Source organism: Heteronotia binoei, chromosome 1 (genome assembly GCF_032191835.1).
Source record: "Heteronotia binoei isolate CCM8104 ecotype False Entrance Well chromosome 1, APGP_CSIRO_Hbin_v1, whole genome shotgun sequence".
NCBI classification, from domain to species: Eukaryota; Metazoa; Chordata; class Lepidosauria; order Squamata; family Gekkonidae; genus Heteronotia; species Heteronotia binoei.
In genome coordinates, this window is record NC_083223.1 from 238949449 (window position 1) to 238964632 (window position 15184).

The window sequence follows — 15184 nt, forward strand, 5'->3', positions numbered from 1 at the left end:
TCCTTCCTTCCTTCCTTCCTTCCTTCCTTCCTTCCTTCCTTCCTTCCTTCCTTCCTTCCTTCCTTCCTTCCTTCCTTCCTTCCTTCCTTCCTTCCTTCCTTCCTTCCCATCGCTAATCTGAGTAGACCTGGCGGGGGGGGGAGAAGCTTGAAACGCCCTGCCATTTCATGTTTTCCCAGGCTGAGAGCATTTTATATTTTTAGTTTTCTGCTGTGTTGTCCTTGTGCTTTTTCTTAATGTTTTATTTTTACAATTGAATTGCAAAATCCCACTATTCTCCTACCTTTCTTAAACAAAATATTGCAAGAGTTTTAGGCTTATTTGTACATCATTTCCTGTCTCCCGGCTCCATCCCAAAAGTCTCTCAGCTCCACCCCCAAATTTTAGTGGGCCACAAAGGAGAAGTTTAAAAATAATCGGGCCACGGGGGGGGGAGGAGTTTGGGAAACCCTGGTCTATAATGAAAAATGTAAGTGTGCACACACAAGAGTCCCTTCCCTTACTTGATACCCTCCAATGGTTGCAACAATGGAGTGATGTCCCACTCCTATGCTTTAGAAGCATGTTCTTTACAAAAGAAAGAATTGGCTGGGGCTAGACTAGGAGGCACCTCTCATTTTATCCTTAGAGACAGTTCAAGATGGGTAGTCATGTTAATCTGTCTGTAGCAGTAGAAAAGAGCAAGAGTCCAGTAGCACTTTAAAGATTAACACAATCTGTGGTAGGGTATGAGCTTTTGTGAGTCACCACTTACCATTTCAAGCTAGAATGTGAGTTGTCTATCCTATATTTTGGAGAGTGGAGTGATTTCAGATGTTGAATGACATTAACAGGCAAATGACAATAGCCGGCTTGATTGGATTAGATGTGATATGCAGAGGCACAGCGAAATCAGTATTGGTAATGAGACAGGAAACCTAGGTCTTTATTAAGTCCAGGAAGATGCATTGTCTTGAGCTTCATTATCAGCTGCAATTCAGCAGTCTTTCTGATCTCCCTTTGAAACTCTTTTGTAAGAGAACTGCTAGTACTATTACAGCTGAATGTCCTGGAAGGTTAAAATGTCCTCCTACTGATTTTTGAATGTTGTGGATTCTAATGTCAGACTTATGTTCATTTATTCTTTATCCTTAGAGGTAGTCTTTTCTTTCCTGCCTCTGTCAGCGCAGGGTCACAGATCCCCTCTGGCTTAGTCAGTTGGCAGGGACTATCACTTTCTGCAGACCAGGATTTCGAAGGAAGAAGAAATAAATATTTGCTCCTAAAAGCTGACTAAGACAGTGAGATAGCCTCATGGCTGTGTTTGAAAGTCTTAAAGTCTGAGGGCTGAGTTCTGGGCAGCAGGGTGGATTTGATTTAAATCACTAGTCAGTAAGACTTGATTTAAATCAGAGTTTTCAACTTGATTTAAATCAGAGTTTTCAACATAAAGACTCATTTTTGCTGGTATAACCTTAATATTCACAATTAGATGAAGATTTCATTTTTAGAATAACAACTGTTCATTTTAGTTTTACAGTTATATAAAAATATTGATTTTTAATACTATTAGAAACACATTATAAATAGGTAATTATTAAATTATTGTGAATTATCTCCAGTTTAATAGATAAATCATTCATATTTGGACAACTTTTCTGCTGTACTTTATTGGAAGAAGAAAAATAATCATTACCTTAATAATAATAAATTGTTTTATTCAACTAAAACAATAACATTATAGCATATGTTTGCTTAAACATCCATGTTTGTTAACTGATGTGGTTAAACAAAATATATATTTTTTAAAAACTTAAACTGTTAGCCCAGCCTACACATGAAAAACTTAAATACTGTCCTCTTTAGCTCACTCGTCATCTTTTTCTTTGTTTATAATCTGGAAAAGAAAAACAAGCTTTCCTGCTTTGTCAGGTCCCAAACAATTTCTTAATTTAGAATGAATGAGTCCAAAGGAAGAGAATATTCTTTCTAGGCCTGCAGAAGAAGCTACTGCTATTAAAAGTGAAATTAAAAGTGAAATCATTATTTGAATAGTCTCTAAATCCAAGTGCTTAAGTGACTTCTACCAGTTCACTGGTGTAACTTTCTTTAAAACATCTTCAGCAAACATATATTTCTTGAATGGTTCCCCCTTAGCTCTGAAGTTTATTAAAGTTGGCATTACAGATGGATGATTGCTGGATACCTATGTCATAGCTAACTCCTCTTCCTCAGCACTTAATACCAGATATTGACAATATTTGCCAGAAAATGAGCTGGAGACAGTGGATTCATTTTTTTAATGCTTGCAATTTAATTCTGTCAATGTGTAGTTCTGTTTTTAAGTGCTCACTCAGTTCCAAATTTCAACAGCATCACTATTAAAACAGCTATGTTTCTGGGGGTTTTTTGTTTAAAGCTTCAGAAATGGATTTCAGGATGCTCCGCATATGTTCAACATTTCTCTTAAGACCAGTGTTGAGGATTTTGGCCATGACAGTGCCATCTATTATCTTGATTTTGTTACAAATTGTCATCAGAATAGGCCAGTTCTTGATATACTGCTCAAAACAGTCCATCACAGAGTTCCATCTAACATCTTGTGGGAACGTTAGCTTGGTTGCACCCATTCTTTTCAGAGCTGCTGCAGCAAAATGATTGTTACGGAAGTATTTAGCAATATCAACATTAGTCTTTATTTCTGGAATGCTGAAGTCTTTGGCTAGGAGGTACAGAAAATGAGCACTGAAACCATGTTATTAGCTTTGTATTCCCTTCCTGCTCTTCTAAATTCCTTCTCATCTTGGATACATTTGCAGCATTGTCTGTGACCAAACTGCATACTAGACATTTGAATTTTTGTTCACATGTTGTTATAGCTTTTGCTGCCACTTCTTGTAAGTATTCTGCTGTGTGTGTATTTCCTGCAAGGAAGACTTTTCCTTCTTGTTATACAAGCACATACAACTGAATCATTGTGGACATTATTCCACCCATCAAGACTTAGGTTAACAATTTTACCCTCCAGAGCTGTTGCACATTGCTCCATTTTTCTGTCATACACTTTATCCAGCAGTTTCCCTGCAACATCTGCTCTGCTGGGTGGACTGTATTGTGGTCTCAGTGATTGAACCATATTAATGAAGTGTGGGTTCTCAGTCAGACGGAAAGAAGAGTTTGTTGCGTAAACAAACTGGGCAATTTTTTTGTCAATTAGCTCTTTTTTAAATCTGGGTTTTATCAAAAACTTATGTATGGTGGTTCCAGGAGGGAAGGGTTTTTTCTATCTTTTAGGTGATATACTGCGGGTCTGATGATGTATATGGTGCAACTGAAACACTATCCTGGATAGATAACTCTGAAACTGTAGAACAGGAGGATGGTGATCTTGAAGGTATATAGTTTCCAGAATCCTTAGTGTGTTGATGATGAGTTCCCCTAAACAAACAAACAAAAAATCAATGCTGTTATCTTATTATTTATACCATTTCTGCTTATTGTATTCATTGCCATGCAGCACTCCCCAAAAATGAATATTTGCTTTTCTTCATAACTGTATCAAATGGACAGTAACATGCAGTAATAATAAGAAATATAATTTTGCTCAAATGTGACAATTCAAGGCACTCTTTAAGAAATATGATTAAATAAAAATGTTTACCAGCCTGAAGATCCTGCCTGTTCAAACATGTTTCTATTGTCATCTTCATCATAGCACTTCTCATGATGTTGCCTCTTTCGGGCCACCAGGCCTTGCATTTCTTTGTTGCAGTGTTTGCATTTTGCACGCATGCCTGCCTTACCAATAGGAAGAGGAACTTCATTAAAATATTCCCAAACTGGGTCTCTTTTACGGCCTGCTGCCATTATAGGTTTTCTCCTCCAGGGAAAGAATAATGTGATAAACCTCGGGTTATACACACAAAAGATCCAAAGTCTTTTGGAGTATTCTGCTCAAAAAGTTTCACTTTCATTTTTACTGCTTGCCTCTGCCTCCTCTCACTTAAGTTTCTTCTTGTGCAGATCTATTCCACTCCAAGCAGTCTTTTTTTTATTCATTGAACTTTTTGAAAGTTAGCACTTAAGGGGTTGATTCTGTGTATATATAGGTTTGTAGAACAATGAGATTAAGGTCTTTTTCTCAACTCTGTTCATTTTATAACATTTTTGCTGTGTAGAAGAGGCGTGTGATCTCTGCAGACACAAATTACAGTTTTGAGAACTGCAAAACCAAGCATCTGTGTTCTGTGATAATATCTTGTAGACAGAGGAACTGCCCAGTAATCTTACAGAAAGCTCTGGAAGAGCATGACATTGTGAATGGATTAATAGAATTCATTACCAGAAAATTTAAACATTGCATGAATATATAGCCTTATGCTTCAGAATTAAAAACTAATCCTTATTTCATGATGGAATAACCTTTGGATGATAATATATTTTCCTCAAAAAGTGTTTTATTTTAAAAATCCATTTTTTAATTTTTTTTAAAAAATCATTGATTTTTATCCCCCCTGCTGGGCAGTCAGATGACCCTTCACAGCTGATGTCTGAGTTTGTAGAATCATGGTGTTCTGTGGAAGGAGATCGTATTAAGGTCTGTTGTCAGGGAAGGGTTGGCACTTGGGGACCCTGTTTATGTCTGTGGGAGGACCCCTGGTTTGAGGGGTTAGCCATTGGTTGCTTTAGCATTGGAGCATTTGGTGCTAGCCACCTGTGTGTGCTGTAGGTAGGCATGGCCTCTTCTGCTTTCTTAGGTTTGGGGAAGTTTCTCCAGACTATTGGGATGTTTTGAGGGGAACTTGTTACTCAAGCTTTTCAGCACCACTTCTCCCTTGTTCCTCATGGCAGCAGATGCGGCTTCTGACCTTTTCTGACTTTACCTATCCATCATCCAAGGCCTAGGGTGGATTTTTTTTGCTTCTTTTATGTGCATATAAGAAACTCACCACAAGAGGGCAGAACAATGCAATTTTCCAAAGAACTTTCCTGAGTTTGCCTTTTAAGTATGCAAAAAGCAGATCTGGAAAAATTAATAGCTATGAGGCTAAGCAGAAGAGGTGAAATGGGATGTTCTGCTCCCCCGCACTTCATTTACTTTCCTTCAAGAGACATAAAGCTGGGAAATAGATGCCTTCATCATCGCTCTGTTTTCCTTCTGGTTTGTATTCTCTCCCTTGCTCTGTGCTTCTTTTCTTCCTTTTCATAGAGACAGGATTAAGAAAAATTCTAAGATGAAGAATGCAATATCTCAGAAAGTTATGGATCTGTGATCATGGAGAGCCAGTTTGGTGTAGTGGTTAAGTGTGCGGACTCTTATCTGGGAGAACCGGGTTTGATTCCCCACTCCTCCACTTGCACCTGCTGGAATGGCCTTGGGTCAGCCATAGCTCTGGCAGAGGTTGTCCTTGAAAGGGCAACTGCTGTGACAGCCCTCTCCAGCCCCACCCACCTCACAGGGTGTCTGTTGTGGGGGAGGAAGGTAAAGGATATTGTGAGCCGCTCTGAGACTCTTTGGAGTGGAGGGCGGGATATAAATCCAATATCTTCTTCTTCTTCTTCTTCTTCATACCCTTAAGGTATAGTTTGGTCTCATCTGTTGAAGGAGGTGTTCACAGCTTCTGTTGAGCCATCAAGTTTTTCTGTCACCAACAGAAATTTCATGAATGGTTCTTTGTGTCTCCAAGTGCCTGTTGGGGTTCAGATCTCCCCCGTCCCACTGCATCTACAAACTTGGGTACCCTTCAAGTAATTTCTTTCCAGCCCCCTTTAACAGTGCCTCTTGCTTCTTCAGAAGAAGATTGGGAAAGGGAACTTGACCGTTTTGGCTTTGTTTAACAACTGCCAAACACTTGTCATGGGTGTGATAGCTCAATGATTGGAGTCTGCCTCTCAAACTCCACATGTTCTCAGACAGCACTGCGTTCAGGGACACAAAACCTACTATCCATCCCTGGACCAAAGGTGGCCAGGCTATGCTCCACATGGGCTAGGGCCTTCTCGGTGGCAGCACCAGAAATGCGGAATGCTGTCCTGGAGGCCATAAGGGCAATGTTCTCTCTAAGCTGCAGAGCCTTGTAAGCAAAAATTCTACTTGGTGAGCTACTGGTATCAAAGTTGTGAGCGACTGGCATTAAAGTTGTAAGCTACTGCATAAATTATTGTGCTCTGGGATCATCCTTCCTGAGCTAAGACAAAAATGTGTGAGCTGGAGGCTAAAAATCTGTGAGCTAGCTCACGCTAACTCAGCTTAGAGGGAGCACTGCATAAGGGCCCTGTGGGATCTCTGTACTTTCTGCAGGGCCTGCCAAACTGAACTGTTCTGACAGGCCTTTAATATCTAACCAGGAGAGGATTGCCACCCCACATCATTATAGAACTACGATACGATATGATCACCATCAAGAAAGAAGAACCCACCTATATTGAAGTGGTACAGCACCATGGAATGGTTTTAATTGAAACTGTATTTTATTGGTTTTAAATTGTAAATATAAATGTCCAAACTGACTGTTAGCCGTCCTGAGTCTGCTTGCGGAGAGGGTGGGATAGAAATTTAAGATAATAAAATAAATAAATAATAAACTGAGGATTTTGATCTGTTTGTGGGGTCCAGGGAGATAACAGTTTCTTCAAAGGCTAAAGGTATCACTGTGCTTAGCTGAGTTTTCCTGGTTTTTTTCCATGTTTATGGACAAGCTGAATGGAATACTTAGATGAATGGAATTCTCATCTTGGGCTTCTGAAAAGGAAGCATTGGAAATGCTATCCTTACAGGCAGGATCTAAGTTCCTGATGTCTTTGGTGGTAGATGATTCTCCAGATAGTGGGTTTTTCCTCCCTAAGGAACAGATGTACCTCCAAGTGGCCATCTTCCTTTAAAAGGCAGTGGACTTACACAGCCATAACAAGGATTGCATCTCCTGCCTCCTTGGTAGCCTTGGTTTCTCTGTAGCTTCATTACAGTCCAGGCAACAAGAACAATTGTCTGAACCAGTAGCAAAGACCTCAGCCTGTTTGTCATTTATCAGAGTGGATTTTCTTCACTTCGTTGGCAAGACCGAAAAGATGGCTTCTCCTCCTTACAAATAGCCATCTGCATCCTTTAGAGCAGAAAGATCTCAATTTCTCAATTTTCCTTGTCACCAGGCACAGAGTAGATCTCAGTCACACAAACACATGTCCAAATTCTTCTTGTCCTTCAAAGGCCTCCAGGCAAGTTAAGCTGAAGGCACAGTTTTCTAGGAAACATTCAAACTCATTCCTGTCTAAAGGAAGTTCTGAAAACAATCTTTCTGACTATGCTTTTAAATGGTAGTTGCTTATCAGAGTTGGGCATTAGTTACAGGAACTGTCTGGAGTCTGACCATATCAGATCAGCCGTAGGGAGTACCGTCTTTCTTAGATACTGTCTGGTGTTCTGCAGAGAAGACAAATTTCTGGTCTCTCCCTGCTCAGCAACCACACTGAAACACCCATTGGACTGAGGCAATCCAGAGGTTGCTCAAGATAGGCACTAAAAGAGCCGGTGTCTCCCAACCAGTGACAGAAGGGTGTATATTTTCATATTTTCTTGACTCTAGAAAATAGAGAGGCAAGACCCATTCTTAAAGAGCATCATCAAGTTCATCATCTGTCATTTCCAGGTGGAAACCATAGTGCATTTCCCCTGGCTGTCTTCCCCCAGGAAGTTTATGAACTCTCTTGAGCTCAATAATCCCCTGCCTATGTGGTCAGGGCCACCCACAATAAATTGCTGATGATCCTTTGTTGTGGCAAGTGCTATCTTTTTATGGACTGCTCTTGATTTACATTGTGAGAAAAGTGGACTATAAATAAATATGAGTACGTGTGTTGTCACTTGACTTGCCCATTGTTCAAATCTTTTTCTGTGGCTCTGGTACCTGTGATGGTTTCCTCCACATACACATGGAGTTGGGGGCAATCCTATGTAGATGATGAGCTATTGGGAGGAGGGGGTGTCTCAGGGGAATGTGGGAGGTGCCTCCTAGTGCAGCCCCAGCCAGTTTTTCCTTCTGTTAAAAAAAGCATCCTTGCCTCATAAATCTACAGTCTTCTTCTTTGTTCTGTGAGGCTTCCTCCCAGGACAACATTCTTAGGGACTGCATTGTTCAGACTATTTTGTTTCAACTCTTCTATGTGTATAACTATGATGAAAGGGAAGGAGGTCAGCGAACTATTACTAGTGACAATTTGAGAGCTAATCTCTCTCTCTGGTCCACCTGATTGCTTGTTTCTGTATACAGAGACAAATCTTGGGACATCCATGAATACTTGCTGAGTCTTTTTGAAGAATTAAAATCTTGGCGAGATGTATATTGGCGTCTCTGGGGAACTATCAATTGGCTAACCTGTTCAAGATGTAATCAAGTGAGTACTGGAGTGTCTGTGGGGGAGGGTTCCTTTCCTGACTCTCCTCTCAAAACTATAGAAAACAGCAATTCTTAAACTGTATAGAACTAAATTTTTGAATGCTTGGCAGGATTGGATAACAGACAGTATGACCAATTAATTTTGCAGAACTGTTCTGAGATCATACAGACAATGGTTTCATCAATATTGTATTTTCCCCAAGCTTAAGAGCTACTGCTTATAATTTGTACATTGTGGTGTGCAGTCACTAGCCAGGATTAGGTGTACCATATTTCATGTTTAAGCAGGAGAAGTAGCTCTTGAGAACAGTGCTGATATATTTTTTAATGCATCTCTCTTACAGACATTCCTATGTACTGAGTTCTCGCATTGCCAGTATCACACTCAACCAGTCCTCTACCCAGGTGTTGCAAGTGCTCTTGGTTCCCCCAGCACTGGAGTCTATTCCTGCTGTAACCAAAAGGTTCTTAGGTTTGATCCTGCTCCGCTTCCAAAAGTAGGTGTTTGGGAGGAGACCTTAAGAATTGCATTTTGCTCTATGTAGAGGGAACTTCCTGAGGCAAGTTCCAGCAAAGAGGTGGTGTTAATGCTTTGATTCTTCTCATTAAATGAGTTGGAGCAGATCTCAGCACTTGTTCCTCCTGTGAAGCTAATCAAAGAAAGTGGTAAAGTGTGGGGATTTCATCAGATCTCACTTTTACTGTCCTAAGAACATAAAGACAAGTTCTGATAGATCAGATCCAACATTCTACTTGTACCTCTAGCCAGAGGATGACTATCATGCAGGTTACGGTCACACCAAGGAAATATTGTACAGAGACAAGCTGTCCCAGTTTTCTTGACCAGCATTTCATGGTACCAGGACAATGCCATTGCTATGTTTTGTTGGCAGGGCAGACACAGCCTTCGTATTGTTTTTGGTGCTGGTGGCACTGTCACCAGACAATCTTAGGATCTCCTGGCTATTCTGCTCACAATGTCATATACTGATGATGATGATAATTTGCTGGTGCCACTGAGGTCCCTTGTACTTCTAGAATTGTGCACCCTGCTCCTCTGCCCACACAGTGCACAGCTTTCTCTGTGCCGGTTGATGAGCCATTTACTTGTAAGGGTGGTAAGGGCTGATTCAAAATTTGCAAGCTGTATTCCACTGGTTGATGCAAAGTTTGCAAGCAATGCTTTCAGAAGAATGTTGTCCGTAAAACATGCCTGCCAGCCGTGTTTGTCTTGACACTTTCCAAGGCCCATTTAAAATTATATGCAAACTTTTCTGTATGAAGCTAGAACTTAACCAGGGTTAGGTGTCGCTTTCAAATGCTCAAACGAGGACTGATGGCCTTGAGCCCAAAGGAAAAGCAGGGTACATATTCTAATCAGTAAATAAAAGCAAGTTAGGATGTGAGACGGTGGTTTGTGCTAAGCATGGTTAGTGATGATGTCAGTGTTAAGCCAAGTTGTGTAACCTGGCACTTCTCTGTCTCTTTGGTCTAAATGAAAGGGGTGTCAAGTGAGGGATCATGTGATTGGTGTCCCTGCTGGAGGCGAAGGTGGGGATGCAGTACCCTATCAGACGGCCAAGATACTGAATGACCTGTGTCAGCACAGAAATGTCATAGTAGTGCCTTTTGAAAAAGATCAAAACAGGTAAGATACAGGTGTTTCTCATACACTTTTGGTTTCTTGGTAAAATTCCCAGTCTGAGGCGTCGGCAGCTGTGTAAGCTTCTGTGGTGTCCATAAAACTGTGGTCCGTAACCTTCCTAAACCATTGCTTCTTTTAAGTGATTCTGGAATTGGGCTGTGTGAAGAGAAGAGTATTGAATGTGATGTGCTTTTGGAGCCAAATTCACCATGGGGTCCCAAAACAGGAGAAATTAATGCTGTGAGTAACTCTTCCCCCCACTTCCTTTTATACTTGTCACTTCCCAGTAATTTCAGCAGTTGATTATGGGAGGGAACCAAGCATTTGCACTTATTTATTTTCTCCCCATTTTGAACTCAAAACAGCTTTTAGAACTGTGTTCTCCCCTCCCATTTTCTCACAACCACCCTGTGAAATAGGGCATGTTGGGAGTTTATGACGGGCCCCAAGGTTACCCAGGGAGTTTCGATGTGGAGATTCAAACTCAGATCACCCTGGGTCCTAGTCCATCACACTGTCCACTGCACAACGCTAGCTCTCAAGCTCCCATAAATTGAGGAAGTTTGTGGAAAGGGATTCCTTGTGCTGTTCTTTCCTTCCCCAGCACCTCAAAAGCTGCTTGCTGAGAGCTAAGGGCAACTTATTAATTTATTTACAAAATGTATATCCAGTCTTTCTGTCCTCACAAGGTACTCCAAGGCAGCTAACAAATTTAAATGTACATAATAAAATTAGACTTTAAGCCAACAAAAAAATAATTAAAACAACTGAAACCAGAGCTACATACCAAGATATAAAAACAACAATTAAGAAGAGTTAGTATTTATACCCCACTTTTCACTACCCCAAGAAGTCTCAGAGCGACTTACAGTCTCCTTCCCTTCCTCTCCCCACAGCAGACACCCCTGAGGTAGTAGGGGCTGAGAGAGCTCTGACTGACTCAATGTCACCCAGCAGGCTTCATGTGGAGGAGTGGAGAATCAAACCTAGTTCTCCAGGTTAGAGTCTGCTGCTCTTAACCACCACACCAAATTGACTATCTTAAAACATTGGGCAGGAAGGAGGGATCACTGAGGGAATGCTAAATTAAACAAAAAAGCCTTCACCCTCTGATGGAAGATGGCAGCAGAAAGGGACAGAGGAATCTTCCCGGGGAGTGAATTCCAGAGCTTTGGTGCCATGACCAAGTTGGTGCCATCTCCCAGGTTGCCACTTGCCAAATCTCAGAAGGTGGAGACACCTGGAACGGGGTTTCCAGAGATCACTATAGTGGTTGGGCTGGTTCGTAAGAGAGCAGGTGGTTCTTCTAGTATGCTGGTTCTGACCTATGTAGAGCTTTAAAGGTCAACACCAGCACCTTGAATTGTGCCCAGAAACAGACTGGGGGCTGGAGTAGATGAATCAAGACTGGAATGATTTAGTCCCTACAACACACTCTAGGACATCTTGGTTGAAGCACCACTTGAAGGTTTCTGAATGTTTTCAAGGGAAGTGCCATCCACATAGAGGCCACTGCAGTGATCTAATCTAGCAATAATAGCAAGAAGTGGCATTTGGGCCAAATAAATACACATGGAGACTTGTGTGAGTGAAGCCACCTCTGAGCAAAGGCAGATTTGCACAAATGTATGTGTGTGGGGGTATCTAATTTCTTGTTGCATTCCGCCCCCCCCCCCCCAAACTTCAAACCCAATAACATTGCTGCAATTTGTTCTAAGTACGGCACTGAGATTGCACAGAGCAGCCTTGTACAGAGCACATTCTTGTAATTTAACCTTGGTATAGTCGGATCATAGATAACTGTGGCCAGATCTCAGTTTTCAAGGAAAGGCTGAGGTTAGCACACTAGCTGAAGGTGGTTAAAGGCACTGCATGGCAGAGAAAATCTCCCAAGCCTTTATTAGTAGATGCACATTTAATAAGTCTCCTGAGCTGCTGACTTGCTTGCTGCTGGATGAAAGGGTGTGCACAACACCACTTGGGCTGACTCCTGGATTGTCCAGCAGCATCTCATATTGATTTATTTGTTGACTTTTTATCCCTCACCCCTTTTTTTGGCTTGAGTCCCAAAGTGGTTTGTAATAGTCGTAAAATGCAATATTAAAGAAAAGAACATTTTCCCTTTCAAAATTAAAACCATGAAACAGGGACATATATCTTTACTTGTTTCTACCCACCTGGCTCTCTGTCACGGGGAGTCCGTCTGACATGGTTGCTGTCGTTGAGAAGGGAACAGTTTGGGGGAGCTGGGGACAGATGTGTTGCAGTGTGATTGGGCTTCAGTTTATTCAGTAAACATTTACTCTGCAGTCAGTCTTTGAGCCTTCTTTTTACTGTGATGAGTTTTAAATCAAAGAACGGGGAGATGGGTGGGTGGTGGATATTGCTGTACTATATAATAGTGGGCTAAAGGAAAGCCACTGCCTTGATCTGACATCCTGTTGCATTAGAGACACTGGCTACATTCACTAGTGCTCATTTTCACTCTTTTCCCCCCTTTCAGTTCCTTTCTCTGAAAAACTGGACTCTGCAGCTGGTATGTTTATCCCAGTTAACCTTGTCCCATAGGGTGGTGGGGTGGATCCCCACTAGTGATGTCCCCGTCTCCAATTCTAGGAGTCTTCCCTGGACACAAGAAACTGCAGCACAAGAAGACTCCTTGTGCCAGGGGGAAGGCCTTGCAATAGACAAGAAAGAGCCATGGGATCCAAACCACTGCTCTTTTCAATATCATAGTATATTAATTGATTGTTTGCTTTTTTTGTCCTGGATCTCTGGTTTCTCTGCTGATGCAGCAGCTCTCAGGATCATGTATTCTCTGGAAGGTGGTGTATGCCTTTGCCAGGCCAGTAGTTTGAGCCTGAAGGGAAAGGCAGCCTGTAAAGTAGTAAAGAGGCACTTCTGCAGTCCTGGAGCAGTGTATAAATGCCAAGCGGGAACCTAGCCAGTACTCTGACCGATGCATGATGCAGGGAGTTGTTTTTGCAGAAGCAGCTTGGCTCCCAAATGTACAGGCCTGAGTCTGTGCTGAAACAACTCTTGAGTTCCTCAGAGGCACAGCAGGTTCTGTGTACAATAGACAACACCTTGTGTAGTGTTTGTGGGAAGGGGGCAGGATCCTAGCAGGCCTTTTGATGAGGCATCCTTTTGGGCCTTTGGAGTCCATCAGAGACTGCTGTGACTGAAGAGGCTTCAGGAGAGGTTCTTTCACGCTCTCATTCATAACTGTTAAGTCCTTGTTTAGTTTATGTGTTCAGTGTATGCCCCACTCCAACCTGAAGAAGATGATGATATTGGATTTATAACCTGCCCTATACTCTGAATCTCAGAGTGGTCACAGTCACCTTTACCTTCCCCGCCCCCCATAACAGACACCCTGTGAGGTGAGTGGGGCTGAAAAAGCTCTTATAGCAGCTGCCCTTTTAAGGACAACTCCTACAAAAGCTATGGCTGACTCAAGGCCATTCCAGCAGCTGCAAGTGGAGAAGTGGGGAATCATACCTGGTTCTCCCAGATAAGAGTCTACGCACTTGACTACTACACCAAACTGGCTCTCAAAAGGCTCTGAACAGCTTGTGCAATATTTTGTTTATTGTAAAAACAAAGTTTAAACTGCACAAAGAAGTGGAAATTTCCTTTTTTTAAAAAAATCTGATGCCCTGACAGCAGCAACTTTGATGGCTAAACTCAGAAAATTTGTGATGTGGATCCCTTACAACCCCCCCCCCCTTTTTGATTTTTTTTTAATTACACTTGATCTTAGCCAAAAGGCCAAGAAGCTGTTTTTTTTGATGTCTTTATTAATTAGCAGTTTGGTGTGGCTGCTTTGAAGACTGAGGAGGTGGTCGAGGGTGGGGAGGAGAGGAGGCATGCCACCACCCTTTCCCCAGTTTCAGTTGCCTTCTTACCCCAAAGCTCCTGCTTGGGATGGGTGCTGTGCCCGCCTGCCCTTTGTCTTCTGCTGAGCCAATTGCAGCTTGGAAGGAGGGGACGACTGAGTTTGTGAGGAAAGGTTAAGCCAGGGGCAGGCAACCTTTTTTGGCTCAGGCACTGCAAAATGCATCATCTGCTTCTCTGAAGATGTTGGTGTGCTGGCAAACAAAATGGTGGTGGTGGGGGGGGGGAGGATTATACTTGTCCAGCCATGTCTGCAGCAAGCCAAGCACCATGCTGCTGTGAGGATACCTCCTGGGATTTACCTTCCCTTTAAAATGCTCTTTCCTCTCCTCTCAATGCCACCTTCCGGGTCTTCAGAGCCAGCCATGTGACCTGCCAATTTGTAAAACCAGAAAAACCTTCCCAGTTCTCCAGAACTACAGATCCTTTGAATTGCATCTAATTTGGTCACCAAAACATCTTGTGCATCTTTGTGCTTGGAGGTGATCAGCCTCCAGGACAGGGTCCCAGATTGTCTTTCCCCTTTATCCCTGGTGCCATCAGGCAACTTGTACATAGCAGCAGCATTCTTTCTGGAAGGGGGGTGGGGCACAGAAAGCTACATTAGAAATGTATCATTTTTTTTCATAATCTGGAATACTGATATTTTTCAGCCAAATATTAGTGAAACTGCATGAGTTATGATGACATTGGCTAATGAAGAGGCAGGCTTTTAAAGTTGTTTGAATATTGCCCGCTTAAAAAGTCCAAGCTGTTGTTTTTCAGTATTGCTGTCTAGCAGGCCTGAAAATATTTAATGGTGGGCAGCAGAGATGAAGAAAGGAAGGGGTCGCTTACACTTTTAACTCTTCCTCTTTTATGACGATAGAAGCAGCAGTTGTTGCTTTCAGAAGATGACGAATATACAACCGGGTCTGAGGTCACGGAGGATGAAGTGGGTGATGAAGAAGAAGTGTACAAGAAACCAGGTATGTGGTTTTGAAAGGGGTGTTTTGAAACGGTGTTACCATTTAAACCGGAGTTATTTTTATTAAGTATAACACAACAAGTAGTGGATAAAGAAAATACGAATCTAGTGGTGCATGTGGTAACAGCTGCAGGAATCTTAAATTTGGAAACAAAAGAGTGTACCAGTTATTAGAGAAAATTCTAAATAGTTATTAGAGTTATTAGTTATCGGAGAAGAATTATTAGAGAAAATTCCAAATATAGCTTAATTATATATTTTAACGGCCCTTTTGAATGGGGAAACCAAGGAAAACAGCAGCAG

At 41.9% G+C, this 15184-nt stretch overlaps 1 protein-coding gene across 7 annotated transcripts in view; it reads left to right on the top strand.

Annotated features, from left to right (window-relative positions):
- SANBR (SANT and BTB domain regulator of CSR) overlaps window positions 1-15184 on the top strand; it is a 53296-nt gene that overhangs the window by 27332 nt on the left and 10780 nt on the right. For all 7 annotated transcript variants that reach the window (XM_060249697.1, XM_060249680.1, XM_060249705.1 and 4 more), the window contains 6 exons: window positions 8247-8370; window positions 8717-8869; window positions 9875-10020; window positions 10158-10257; window positions 12521-12553; window positions 14783-14882. In XM_060249697.1, coding sequence (XP_060105680.1) covers window positions 8247-8370; window positions 8717-8869; window positions 9875-10020; window positions 10158-10257; window positions 12521-12553; window positions 14783-14882 — 656 coding nt within the window. The remainder of the gene's footprint in view (window positions 1-8246; window positions 8371-8716; window positions 8870-9874; window positions 10021-10157; window positions 10258-12520; window positions 12554-14782; window positions 14883-15184) is intronic.